At 27.6% G+C, this 15,059-nt stretch overlaps 1 protein-coding gene across 6 annotated transcripts; it reads right to left on the bottom strand.

The window, feature by feature from the left end:
- Positions 1 to 3,375: 3,375 nt before the first annotated feature.
- On the bottom strand, positions 3,376 to 13,455 carry LOC132952228 (hamartin). Of its 6 annotated transcripts, none has more exons than XM_061024447.1 (21): positions 13,087 to 13,454; positions 12,259 to 12,398; positions 12,071 to 12,188; positions 11,867 to 12,002; positions 10,886 to 10,998; positions 10,645 to 10,825; positions 10,509 to 10,582; positions 10,179 to 10,309; positions 9,626 to 9,771; positions 9,443 to 9,532; positions 7,935 to 8,156; positions 7,720 to 7,815; positions 7,471 to 7,648; positions 7,180 to 7,379; positions 6,984 to 7,125; positions 6,642 to 6,913; positions 6,440 to 6,565; positions 6,280 to 6,381; positions 5,804 to 6,041; positions 4,181 to 4,577; positions 3,376 to 3,522 (listed from the first exon to the last, which is right to left on the bottom strand). In XM_061024447.1, the coding sequence occupies exons 2-21, from the start codon at positions 12,359 to 12,361 to the stop codon at positions 3,519 to 3,521; spliced, it is 3,069 nt and encodes a 1,022-aa protein (XP_060880430.1). In that variant the 5' UTR covers positions 12,362 to 12,398; positions 13,087 to 13,454; the 3' UTR covers positions 3,376 to 3,518. The 6 variants fall into 6 exon arrangements, with proteins under 6 accessions (XP_060880430.1, XP_060880433.1, XP_060880431.1 ...); XM_061024450.1 differs by having other exon boundaries at positions 6,984 to 7,113; positions 13,087 to 13,453; XM_061024448.1 differs by lacking the exon at positions 13,087 to 13,454 and adding an exon at positions 12,469 to 12,492.
- Between the last annotated feature and the right edge of the window lie 1,604 nt (positions 13,456 to 15,059).

The raw sequence follows: 15,059 nt of genomic DNA, 5'->3' as shown, positions 1-15,059 counted from the left end.
TTTTATTTTGAAAGTTTGAAACAATATGAATTGGTGGGTATTTGAGATATTATACCAAATATATTCGAATAATTGATAATTACTAATTAGTATTGGCTGTATATACCCTTACATGTACGTCGGCAAAGCCGCAAATAGGGGGGAGGCTTAGCCCCTCAAACATTTCATGCATTTTGTTTTAAGCTTATTAAATATTATCAAAGTAAGCCCCCCCCCCCAAATCCCAAACGCTACGTCGGAAATAAGACTTTATGTGATGTCCGAAACGTGCGAAAGTGCCTCACCATAATATTATGGTGAGTTCCGAACGCATCCATACATTCTACACTCGCACTTATGATTGTGTATCACCGTATAAGTTTTGTCTAAGTTTATTGTTTTCATAACATCCCCTCCTGGGAATTCCCGACTATGCGTCTGGATTATATTATATACCTGCATTTGTCACACTAACACACTGCTGTGTAATGTGCAGAATTCATGGAAAACATCCACACGCCTATAGGCACAAGGCGACCAAGCCAACCCCGGGCTAAGGGGGTATTAAAAAATAATACGAAATAAACCTATGTTAAAATATTCCTAAAATATTATATTAAAGTATGTACCTAGTTTATTCAACAAATTCTCCCGACTTCAAACCCTACCTAGCTATTTCTTCCTAGTTCCGATATTATTGAGTGATTGGTCGCAAACTCTACCTTATACAATTACCTATTATAATGTGATGACTATTTTAACTATGTAATATTATAATCGATAAAATTCTAGTGATAATAGGTATAAAAAAAATATTTTCTTTATGCTTAACATTCTTTGACTAGTCCCAACTGGACTCTGAGGATGATCCTAAGCCCAAGATCCTCCTAGTAGGTTGCTATAATAGTAGGTTCCTATGTATTACAAATATACAGCCAATGGCCAATGGGTGCGATAGGTAGGTATAGTAAGTACCTGGTTACTAATGTGGTCATATATCTAATTTCACCTAGGCATATACCTATACTTCCTATTATAATATGGAAGGTAAACAAACAAGCCCGGATTAAGACATTTTGAGGCCCATGGGCCTTATTAAGGAAGTTTTAAATGAGGCCTCTGTACGACAAAAAATAATAATGTACCTAACACCTATATATTATTTAATATTAGTACCTGTTATAATAAATAATAAATAATGAATAATGTATTACTTTATTTATAAATTATAATTTACAAGCTTTTTTCCTCGCTAAATGATCATTGATTTTTTTTTAGGTGATTTATTTAGTGTTATAGCCTATAACGAAAAAAGTAAGGGATAAAACTGTGGTAATTTAAATAATGAACAACTGTAGACTTGAATTTTTAACCAAATATTATAATAGCATTTTTTAGATATATGACCATGGGTATTATTACACTTTTATTTTTTAAGCTATTTGTACCACGAACCTATTCCACCATTCGGTAGGTACTTCAGACAAGTAATTTAGTGGTGGTGCCCGGGAGCCGTAGAAGAGTGCATTCGCACCTATATTTTGTAAAGCGCCCTTCAACGAACTCCCGAAAATAAAATGAAAGCGCAAATACTATAAGTCTTAAATTTGACTTTAAATCAGTATTTCGTATTTTGAAATGTTATCATTTTTATTTCCAAATACATTTTTGCTGTAGTCTGACAAATGACCAATTAGGTTAGGTTACCTACTTAACAGTAATAGGTTAATTAATACCTATATTACCAATAGTATAGAGAACAAATAAATAATAATAATAAAAATATTTTTTTTGACATGGGACAAACTACTAACCACGGGAGAACTGAAAGTTCTAATTGTGTAGTTAATATGAATAATCACAAAAATTTATTATTTTCCATTAATATGCCAAAAAGAAAAAGAAAGTCTATAAATTGCTTTCTTATATTCATTTATATTTTAAATCTCATACCTATAAGGCAATAATAATATGAACAGGTGCTTATTACGTGTTTAATATAAGGAAGTACCTACCTAATAATATTACTGTGGCTATAACCTATATCTAGGGATGGTTATGATTTGAATATGGCCTGTAAACATCATAGAACAAATCTGAAATTACGTGACTATGGTTCCTACGCCAGTATATTGCCATTTATCAACTTTAAAGTTTTAAATTAAACACAACAATACTTGTTATAACTACATAATATTATAATACAGTGAAACCTTTTTGTAACAGACAGTCACGTATCCTCTATAAACAGGCTTTAGTATTTTTCAGTCAAACTCCTAAAGGTAGGTCCTACAAAGGTATCTAAGTATTAAATGAAAATATTTTATTTTTATGAAAAATAGCCTATAATAAAAATGATAGGTAGTAGGTACTATTTATTATAAATATACGCAATTAACATCAGGGTTGATATTATAATAGTATATAATCGGTCGTAATCCGTGCCTTGACATATTGTAATCAAAACATAATATTTACTTAAAAAAGAGGCTTACACACATAATCGTTTTTCGTATGTAATGATTTATCATTTATCACTAAACTAATGAATTCAAATTAAACACATCATTTATTTAAAAATATTTTTTTATCCAAAATAAAATGAGTATATTATGTCAAAGGTACATATTTTATACTACAGTAGAACACAGGTAGAAGTTTCGATAACAATTAAATTATTACTTGTGAAGTAGGTATAACTTGCATAAAAAAATAACATTTATTGAAACATTAATTTTAATGTAATACAATTATAGAAATAGATTTTAGATGAGTTATTTATTTGTGAAAACATTAATAATTATGTATTTATGCACGACTGTATGCAATGTTTGTAGAATAAAATGTCTAATTAAAATCATTCTATACATTAAAGGATATTAAAATTTGTCTTGCTAATATAGATGTTTAAAATGGCCACAAGAGATAACATTTTGATTGCAACATTTACAAACCACAGATTTGAACAGCTATTTTTTTCATCTAAATTCATTGACATTATTAGAGTCATTTAATACATAAACATACTATACATAGACCAAAAAATATAAACTCTTCATTTACATTTGAATTCAAACTTATCAAAAGACATTTACAATAATACATTTTCAATAAGTGCATATTGGTTATTCATTTTAAATAATAGTTTTTCATAATGGAAATAAAAATCAATAGGTATAAAAATGAATAATTTATGTAAAAAAAACCTACAAAGAAAATAATTAAATTCATTGGTTGGACACAACGATTCAGTACCTAATCAATCAGATACATATAATATATAATAATTATATAATACAATTTCTTAAATTGAATACCATGCATTTACGTGTGTATATATAGTAAAAATTATGTATGAAATAACTTTACTAATGCCACAGACACAAAATATTAACATGTTGAAAAATAAATGTATAATTAATGTAGATAATTATTTAACAAAAATGTTAGCTTTGTTTTATTGAACATCCTTTACACTGTACACTTAAATCTTTTATACAAATGATGTTAAGTATCCAGTACCATTGAGATCATAATGTTTACCTGAAAAAGATCAAAATAGATTAGATCAATTGAGCTATACCCTAACATCAAATTTTCTGATTAACAACTGTAATAGGTACACTATAATTATTTTTAAAAATATTAAAATTGTACATTATTGTTTCAATTTTCAGTATTACAATAATGGAGTGTATAAATTTAATTTTGTATAATGTATACACTATACTTCAAATAAACGATTAAACTTTACCAACACTAATTAATAAGGAACCGTTTTTATAAACCTGTATGGATAAGAATTTGAAATGAATATGGAATATCTTACTATTATTGCTATTGAAATGTTCGGTACAACATTTTAAAATAACAATCATTGATATTTTAAAATAATTAATTCACAATTAAGTGTTTAATATGTCCAAAATTTTATCTTATTCAAAACAATAGAACAAAAAATAATACAAACTATTATCATACACCAAACACTGAGAGAATAAAAAAAGAATATACAACAATGTATCAGTTAATTTACAAAACTTTATTTATGATGTTTCAAGATGAAAAATTTCAGGAACTGCTGATGATATTATACAACCGAATTTTGTTAAGATAATACATTTTATTATTTAATTATAATGGTCAAATTGTAATGTTAAACACTATACATTTATTAAAACTAATTATATTTGGTATTTACTTTGGAGTTGTAGGTATAACGGGGATGTTGTCACAGTTGTCTTCAATATCCGCCAACATCATACTAAGCCTAAAGTTTGCATCTTGATCACTCACTGAAGTGTTTGAGTCCACCATAACCAAGTCAGAGCTGAATTTAGGTAGTTCTTCCATAAATTTTTTCCTTGATTCTTCTTCTTCTTTATATTCTTTATTTCGGCATTGTATTTCTTTCAAAATTCTACATTCTTCTTTTACCTCAGATAATTTTTTGTTAAATTGGTGTTTAACCTTTTCTATTTCACATTTACCATTTTGCATAAATGCATTCTTATTATTTAATTTCAACTCTAAATCAGCAATACGGGCGTTTGATGCTTCTAACAATGCAGATTTATGATATAACATATTTTGAAGCTCTAATAAAGTAATAACAAAAATATTTATTAATTTGTATTTATTAAAGGATATTGGGCTTGCACCCAAGTTACATATTACATAGCTGCAAAAATAATAACATACATTTATCATAACAGTAAGAAACAATATAATACAATTTTAAGCATAAATAAATTAAAGAATATAATAAGTAAGGAATAACGGATTGTCATTGGCAAGCCTTATTGTATAGGTAATAGCATTTATTATAAATACTATAGATCGCTCAATGATAATAGGTTCATTTTTAAAATAATTGGTTGTGCAGAGAAGAATGGAAGAGTGGAATGATTTTCAAGTTAATTGAGTAGGGACATTTAAGTTTGTAAATACTAAGAGGAAAGGGGAGTCAAAAAAACCTGTAAGGAACTTAATTCAAGGGTGGACCGGGAGCACCCCAATTTACTATTTCAAGAATATGAGTGTTCCAAATACGGTTTCAGGCTTATTTTTTTTTCTAAATTTCTAAACATTATTAATTTAACTTTAAATATCTAGTGGGCATATGAATTTAAATCAAATAAAAATTAAAAATATGATACAAGAACATAAAAAAAAATTAATTGAATGTAGGTATATTGCCAAAAGCATAAAATAAATGATAATTTGTTACATAAAATAAGTTTATACCTAAATAGGTATTAAACAATTAAAAAATGTAATGTTATATTATATTTGTGTTAAAAATAATGAGTATTGTCGTATTGATATTTACTTTGGCATTAACTACAAAGTCACACAGTATACTTTTCTGACATTATATTATTGGTAGTAATATAATTCATGGAGTTTAAAGACAAATAGCTATACAGTTAAACGAAGTAACAAGGTATAAAATATAAAATAGTATCCTCATAAATAATTATATATTGTGGGCTAAGAGCAAACACATTAAACTTACTAAAATCATTTATTAATTATTTCTAAATTTTAATTGACAGCAGAAAGCTAGAATAGATTATCAATATACTATTATGATGATTGTATAAATGGTCTTTTAAATATGAATATGGAGTCTGTAGTCTTTTGTTGTGCCAATGATGGAGTTATTTTATTAAAGCATAAGAATTATAAAATACTTTAAAGCATATGATGCATATCTAAGATTTTTTAACTCATATTATAACGCTTATTGGACTACTTTATAGCGCTATCAAGTCCGAGCTCTGCCTGTGTTTATAAGTAATACATATTTCATGACACATACCGTTTATATTATGTTTGTATGATTCTTGACTCAACATAGCATTGCTGGCATCATATCTAAGAGCATTTACATGAGAAACAACATCGTGCTGTTGAGATTGCATCTCACCTCTCATGACTAGTTCGCGTTGCAAATTTATCACTGTATTTTTTAGTTCTTTACTAATGTTAGCGGTTGCTTGCACAATAGTTAGTTCACTTAAAGTGTTGAACAGCTCTGCTTTAGTCTCAGATAATTGCTAAACAGAAAATAATGAAATCAAGCTTCTATACTCTTTCCAGAATAAGAACGCATTGGGTTCACGCATATGGCAGGGTGTGTGGTGTAAAGGAGAGCGCTCGGTGTGAACTACAATGGTCTGTAGAAGGGGACAGATGCGCAAACTAGACCAGACTTTGTTTCTTGCCAGGTGGCTTGGAGCGTTCTTATTTTAAAAAAGGTATATACATAATCACATTTTATGTGTACACACTTACTTTAGTAACCTCGGCAGTCTTCACTCTCTCCCCATTATAAAGCTGTTCTAATGATAGGCATTTATTTTTAGCTTCTTTGGTTTCCTCTTGATATTTTGAACACTAAATTATAACAATCAATTAATTATTTATTAAAATAATATAAAAAAAATGTTCTAACTTCAGTTTGCCAATGTGATACTCTCTCTTTAAGGTCTTTAACTTGTTTTAATGAGTCTTGCCTCAATTTTTCAAACCCTGAAGTTCCATCCTCAATTTCAACCTGTAATTTTAAAACTTGATCTTTCTGTAATAAAAAAAAATAATCCAGAGTTTACATTATATTTCTTATGTTTTCTGCCAATATTTAACCCTTGACTCACCAGAGCAGAATTGTGTTCATCAACAGCTCGACTACTTCTTGATTTACCTAAAAGTCTACGATTTCGTTCTGCATGAACTTCTCTACGGTTACGTTCAAACTGTAATTGTAATGTTAACAAAGCGATTTGGTCTTGCAATAATTTGACATCATCACTAGATTGTGCTGTATGGCGATGATTAAGAACTATTGCTGATGTGCGCACATATTTTTCAATTAAACATAAAGACTCATCTTCTTGATTATTAAAAATGTTTTGTTGATTTTTACCACCTACAATAAATTAATAAAATAGTTGATAATACATTATAACCAAACTTATTACAATTATTTTAAAACTTACTATTATGTGGATCATTATTATATGCTGGAAATATGCTATAAAACAAATGTTCATAAGGTAAAATATGATCTGTTTGAGTGGAAACCGTCTGTACATTAGTTATATTAATATCATTTTTTGATTTTTTTTTCTGTAAAATAAGCTGTTGTTTATAAGCAATAATTTAGATGATTGATATTAGTTTTAATATGCTTACTGGTAGTGAAGTAACATGGCCATTACTAATATTTATACCATCTCCATGATGATCCTCTTCAGTTTCTTCTTGTAATGGTGAAGTGCCAGAAGAAATACTACTCCCATTGGTTTTTTTAATCTCGGGACATGAATTTGCTCTTCGAACACTAAGTAATGAAAACTCAGGTCCTTTTTTAGGGCTGCTATCAGTACTTTGTCCTAAAGTGAAAATTCCATTTAATATTATACATGTAAACAAATTATATAAATCTATTAAAAATGTAAGGCAAATATGTATTATATTATTTACCAGTAACATTTATAGTTTTCTCTGGAGTACATTGACTATGATAACGTCTTCGTGTTCGAACACTCATTACAAATTCTTTTAATGAAGTAGAATCAGGCATATGTAATCCACCCTCATAAGTTTGACATGGTGACCCATTACTCTGTTGATCACATTCAATGATATCATCGTCTCCAGTCTTTTAAATATTAATAACTTGTTATTACATGTAAATATTTAATAATAGTAAGATAGTATTTAGTGCAGTACTTGTAATATTTCAGGATTATTTGGTAGTTGAATTTGAGCTGCAATAGGTCTTGATTCAGAACGTACATTATTTTCATCTTTAATTGAATCTGTTATCTGAAAAATGAAAATAAAAAACATTCCAAAATTTAAAAAAAATAATTTAAAAAAATCTTAATAATATGTTAAATATTTATTCTTTATAACATTTTTCTGATAGTTTGTCCTAGTTCTACCTGATTACGTTCCATTATCATTCTGTCCACTCTACGAACAAGTGACTGTGATTGGATATCTTCGGTAGGAAAAATAAACCCTTCTTTTTTCAATGGTGAACTAGGCTGAGAATTTGGTGTTGATGAATTACGTCTAGGTAAATTGTCTATACCAAATGAATTCAATGCTCTGACTACAGTCGAGTTTATAGATGGCAACCTCGATTGTTGATATAAAACATCCTTTCAACATTGATTGGAATAAGTCATAATTCACATATTTTTCAATAAAAATGAAGCGATAGTAGAAAACAATTGTTTGAAGATATACAACTACGACATGGAATATAAGATGGATTTTTTGAAGGCTACATATTAATAAAATTGATATCAAAACCAAAACAGCTCTGGTTACCTACTTTATTCCATTTTTACCATGATTTTAATTAAATTTACAACTTTTATCATAAATTAAGTTTTCATGGGTTGTAGGAGCCAAGAATTTAAGAAAATCATTAATGATTATTGTTTATAGATGACTTTAAAAGAGCATAAAATATAAGAGATGAACAATGAATATGAGATTAATAAGTTTTTATTTTAATGATTTAATTTGATGTGATTAATATTTGTAAGGTGGGATTTATAAATATAATAAAGAAAATGTATTACACTCAATTAAATTTTAACCATTTATAAAAATATAGTTTATAGTTCAATATTAGATCAAATTATTTCATAAAAATGAATACATTTATTCTTCATTAGAAATTAATATTATAAACCAAGACATTTTAAATTTAAATTCAATAGTTATTTAGTGTTTTAAGTAGTGAAGGTTAAAAAGGTAAAAAGGTTAACAATTGGACAAAAAAAAAAAATAAGTATTAAAACAGATAAAAAGTATTTTAATTTTAAGCAGATTATTGTTGTTAAAGAATAGCAAACTAACCAATTTTTAAATATACTTTTATGATTATATTAAGAGGATGTCGTACCCGCGTATGTTACTTCAGTCTTACATTCGTACAACGTACCAAATTTTCGTTCATCCGTTTCAATAGTGTGCTGTTAATTATGGTATTAGAATGAACTAACTTATTATCAAACTTAAAGGTAATAACATTATCTGTGTTCGGTCGATAGTTTTTTTTTACGATATTTTAATTTTTTAGTAATTATGAGCATTTTAAAATATTAAGAAATTTTGTTATGTTGTACGTGTGTAAAATGGATTCAACACATGCGGGTATGACGTCCTCTTAAAAACAAGTTATAAAGATTAAAAATGTGTTGTAAAAGAAATTAATAGTTTTATACACAATATTATATAACTCACAAGAAACATATTAATATTGTTAATTTGTAAAAATTTGATTTCACAATAACGGTGTAATGTAAACTATTTTAAAAATTAATTTTACAATGATGAGAAAACTATTGGTATATAATAATATATTCTATATAAATACATTAATTCTAATTTAACACACTCAATATGAGTAACAAATAATTTAAAAAATATTTACCCTGATTGGAGTTGTTTCTGGAGTGGCTTCGATAGCTGCTTCTGGAGGTGAATGTTCATTATGGTTGAACATCAATGGCTTGTAGTAATTCTGAAATATAATAACTTAAGTTATAAGGTTGCTTTTTTATATTTAATAACACGTATAAGTTATTACTTATTAGTTCTTATACATAAATTTTACCTGTATATTTGGAGTTGTAGGAATAGATTTAACAGTATCTTTATCAAATTCACCACAATATAACATTGGACTCCATAACTCTTTATCTCTGACACTATTAACACTAATAATATCTCCAGTTGCTCCAATACTTGATTTTAAAATTTCTAAACATATTTCAGACAGATTGAAAATTGATTGATTTCATAACATATTCATTATAAACAGGCATTATTATAAATTGTTAGATTTGTCATTTGCTAAATAATAATAATTTTATTATTATTCCTAATTACTTTTATTATGGTTCATATTTTAACATAATATGATGACCTAGTGTATTATAATTTATAAGTAGTTGATAATTTTTTGATTATAGTGATTACAGTTTGATTATTTCAGAATTTTAGTAATATAATATTATATTAATTCCAATTGTTTTTTATAGTCCTTATTTAGCATTTATTATAATAATGTATTTTATTACAGTGTAAAATAATCATAAATTAAACAGCAATTGAAAATTACAATGAATTGTTAAATATCATGTTAGATAATTGAAATTATAGATTACCAAGAGCTGATGAAAAATTTGACCCCGCATTTGTCCAAGTTGAAGGATTTTGATAATTTCTATCCCCATTTTCCAATAGAGTATATCTTGTACATTCCATAACAACATCATGTTGCTCCATTTTTTTCCATCTGTAAAATAATATTTTAAACACATCAAAGTAAGAAATAAAAATAGATAACATTTAACTAGTCAATATTTTTTTTTTCTATTATTGATTATGAATTACACTTAATAATGGAATTTGATTTTGAAGAATTTCATAATGATGTGAAGTAATTAAGATACTTAAATTAAAAAATAAAACCAAGTGTAAAATATGTACTATACCTATGAACTGATGTTTCCACATCTTTGCTGCTCACAATTAAACTTGGATGCATACGCATTGTTTCTATCATGGGCTAAATAAAAAAATTAATAATCGTTATACATACAATTAAAATATTTCATAAATATTTCTTACTTTAATTGTATGAGTGAAAACTAAATCAGGTGTACTATATTGTTGCTTTAAATATAACACAAATGAACATGGATACATACTATATAGCTGAACAAATAATACATATAATGATATCTGAAGATGGAATAAATGTATTTCCGGAACTTTGTTTTTTTGAGAAGTATTCCAAGCCGCCAAACGACTGAAGTTTAAAAAATAACTTTTATTATTTACAGAAGTAAGTTAATAAAATAATACATACCTAAATCCTTCAAAAATATCAGGTAGAAATGAAGAAATAAGTGCAGGAATAACAGTCAAAAGTACATTAAGAGCAAGTAAAGCACTAGTAATAGTAATTATTTCATTTTCGGACTGAAAAAAAAATGTATTAACAAATAAAATATATTAAATGTATAATTTAAAATGTGTCGCTTATGAATTTCATCTTAAAACGACTCTGAAATCTATTTTTTGTTCCTTGGTGTATTCAATTGATGAATATTCTACGGTGTTATGGGGCCCGCCACAACGCACAATGCCTCCTAGTTTCCTATCTTTTGCAGGTCATGAACTAGATATTGAACACCCTCAACATGCTTATTCTAATGTCCTACACTACCTTGGTTTAACCCTTTCACAGCTCCAAATGTACTAATACATTCCTGAATTTATAATATTATCATTTGCTGGTAACCATAACATTTTAGGAAACCCTGGATCGAATTATTTTAAACTTAAATAACTAGTCACATATATCGCAAAATTTATATAACATTTTTTTTTTAATATTCAATATTTTACGTTGCATTCACAAGTAGCAGAGCATAAATAATGTAACAGTTAAAAGGTTAAGCACCTTTACTGACAGAAGAGTTAAAATTCAGCAAACTTATAATTTATTATTGGCACTCACTCTTGATCTCTTCTATCACAAGTAAATTTCAAAGTCCTCCACGCTCCTTTCAAAACTTCACTCCCTTTGTAGTCCTGTTCCATGCCACAAACTGCACTCATAACCTTTCAATTGTGCACATGATGTATCTTAGAAACAAACAAATTATAATGGATAATCTCATGAACCCTGTTATGTAATCATTGGTTTTTTTAATTTCTTCAATGTAGAATGTACCTAATATTATTATTGTTATTACTTATATGTATGACCTTGTTATCTTATAATTATATTGTATACTGTACATAATATTATGTCCGTTAGTAAAATAAAATAAATAATTCATACCTTTAAAAGTTTTATTAATTCCTTGAGTAAATTATGGTTTGTAATTTTAATTAACCATGTTGGTTGTCTTTTTACTACGTGACCCAGTAATGTAAGTGCTTGAAGACGATTTGTACTTCGTAAGCCATCAACAAGCCTAAATACATTATACATGAAAATTATATTTATTATTTTATGAATAATTATGATTAATGAAAATATTACCTATCAAAGAGATACTTGTCATGTGGTTCCCTGACAGCCACTAATACTTCAACAGCTCTTTGTGATCCGGTTGACATAAAATAATCATACATTCCATTTAACAGCCATGGTTCTTTTACTGTTTATTTAAATGAATACTGATCTATAATTTGTACTTAAATTGTTTTAGATAAATTCAAATTGTTTACCGATATTAAATTGTTCATGAAATTTGTGTTTTACAACTTCTACTTCTTTAGGAATGTTGGATTCTAATGATGTGAACAGTTCCATTACCTCCATAGCAATCATTTTTCCAACTAAACATTCTATGTTAATTATACTTTATCTGAAATACAATTAAAATCTAAAATTACAAGTTTAACTAATAAGTTTTAAATAATTATGTAAAAACATACTTAAAGCTGTCAACCAACTTAAAGTATAACATTTTCAACTTAGAGTTTCATTTAAACTTATGATTCAACTAGAAATTTATAAAAAAGTAATAACAAAAATATAAATTTAAGAAATACAAGTTATAATTATTCCACGTTATTTACTGCCATCTAATGGCATATTACATTAACTCATTTACATAAATTTATCATTTGTTCTGAAAAATAATATTGTTACAAGTATCAATCCACTACAACATTTTATCAATAATAATTCAGAATAAAATCTAACTTCTTAGTGTGGTTTATATAAAAAGTAATAATAAGTATTATCAAAGTTATTATTATTTAATATAATCTGTGGTAATACTACCAATATGGCAATATACAACTAGGTATATAGTATCTACCATGAATTTCATGTTTTAAAAACAGTCTCATAATAAATAATAGTATAAAAAATCTATCCACTGTACCAAATAATAGTTACATACAGTTATATATTTGTCTACTTGATGATTATCAAATAAATAACAATGATACTAAAAATTATAATAAGGAAATATTTTAGTGATTTTCTGTCTGATTTATAACAGCAGAACGAGACAGAAATCTCCTTGGTCTAGCATTACAACTCACCATATTATTAATTCGAATTCACAGTAGACGTTACGAATATTATGTATATATATATGTATTCTACAAGCAGAACTAGCAGAATAATATGATCGATTCACGGTGTTTTCCTGTGCACCCCGGTTAGGTTAGTGAAGTAAAATTCGCGGATAGATAGTGAGTCTTAGATCGCACTCGTCAAACTTAAAATGGTGAAGATAAAAAATGACAGAAAAACAATGAAATAAGCCTTCATCATTTCTTTTGGCCGCTCGTTCATCGTTGTATACTTTATAATTTGATGCAATTAACTACTAACTAGTACAGCAAGACATACGTGCAAACTACAAGTCTACAAATTAAATACACCTATATATAACATATATTATATTATAACAAAAATAATATCTATAATATAGTATGTTAAATTTAATAATAATTAATAATATATTAAACGGTGATAACGAACACAATGCATCCAACCGAAGTGTCGATCAGATGTTTAGCAGTTTCAAGGTCAGCTGTCGCTGACTGGAGGTAAGGGACGGATCACTTTGTTCCACAATTATTTGTTCCAAATCAACTTATTCCAATGATATTAATCTCCAAATTTTACCTTTGTTCCTACTTACATTTGTTCCAATACCTATTTGTCGAAAGACATTTGTTCCAATGAACATTTTATCCATATAAATTTCTTCCAATTAAAACTTTTCACATTTACATTTGTTCCGATAAACGTTTGTTCCATAATTTATTTGTTCCGCAGGATTTATTATACTGATTATACAAAACATTTGGAACAATTAATGTTTATTGGCACATAATAGTCTTGGACTAAAGAATAATCAGAAAATAAATGCGTGGAAAAACATTATAATTCACCCCATTTAAAAAAGTTTTGAATTCACTTAAGAAACTTGTCAGCAGAATATTTATATCAGTGGCTGAGGGGGGTTTGACTGGATCTTAAAGAGGTGGAGTAGGTTTGGAGGATAGGTTGGAAAGTTGCAACTGCATAAGTTATTGGTTGAGAAGTAAGGTGCATGCAGTGGTTTGATGGGTGACTATCTTGTACATTTTTAGATTTAAGATTATAATTAGTTTTTACAGTTAAATTTTTGTTATTATTTATAGTATTTGGGTTCTTACGACGTTGCAGATTTTTGTAGACTGAGCATCCTTTGTAGCTCGCAGGATGATTTTCTTGGCAAAGAGCACATTTAGGGGGTTCATCACGTGAATTTGGGCAGGAAGATGAATGATGGTCAACACCGCAGCGTACGCAGCGAGGCGAGTACCCACAGTAGGCATTGGTATGTCCGTAATCCTGGCAGTTCGCACATTGAGAGATTGTTATGGGTTTGTAAGGTTCTTCAACAATAATTTTAGTGTGAAATAAAGACGTAAGTTAGGGCACCAAGTTATCAATTTTCAAGTCAATACGAAATATTTAACAAGAGTTACATAACTAAAAAAAAAAAATTGAAGGAGGGTGTTGGCGGCCGCAGGCAAATGCATTTTAGGAAACCAAAAAAAAAATTTTGAATAAATTTAACTGTATGGTTACACATTTTAAAGTACAAACTAAAATGCCCAGATTCTTAAACAAAAAAAACTATTTAAAATATTTAGTTCATTAAACATAAGGATTATTCAAGGGTACCCGATAGTCAATGTTTAAAAAATTTGGCTAGATAATAAATCTTAAAAAAAAATTGAAAGAAGATGTTGGCGCCCGCAGACAAATGCATTTTAGGAAACCTAAAAAAATTTTGAATAAATTTAACTGTATGGTTACACATTACAAAGTACAAACTAAAATGCCCAGAATCTTAAACAGAAAAAACTATTCAAAATATTTAGTACATTAAAGAATGATTATTCATAGGGCACAAAGTTATCAATTTTCAAGTCAATAAAAAATATTCAACTAGAGTTACATAACAAAAAAAAAAATTGAAGGAGGGCGTTGGCACCCGCTGGCAAATGCATTT

Source organism: Metopolophium dirhodum, chromosome 9, assembly GCF_019925205.1.
Source record: "Metopolophium dirhodum isolate CAU chromosome 9, ASM1992520v1, whole genome shotgun sequence".
Classification (NCBI taxonomy): Eukaryota; Metazoa; Arthropoda; class Insecta; order Hemiptera; family Aphididae; genus Metopolophium; species Metopolophium dirhodum.
The sequence above is the reverse complement of the archived record's forward strand: the minus strand, read 5'-3'. Positions and strand labels throughout refer to the sequence as shown.

Excerpts from the sequence above, each read along its gene's own strand:
- LOC132952228 (XM_061024449.1), bottom strand. The coding sequence starts at position 12,361 with ATGATTGCTATGGAGGTAATGGAACTGTTCACATCATTAGAATCCAAC. Across the intron at positions 6,914-6,983 it reads TAATAATGATCCACATAATA|GTGGTAAAAATCAACAAAAC; the intron begins GTAAGTTTTAAA and ends AATTTATTGTAG. Across the intron at positions 4,578-5,803 it reads ATACAAACATAATATAAACG|AGCTTCAAAATATGTTATAT; the intron begins GTATGTGTCATG and ends TTACTTTATTAG.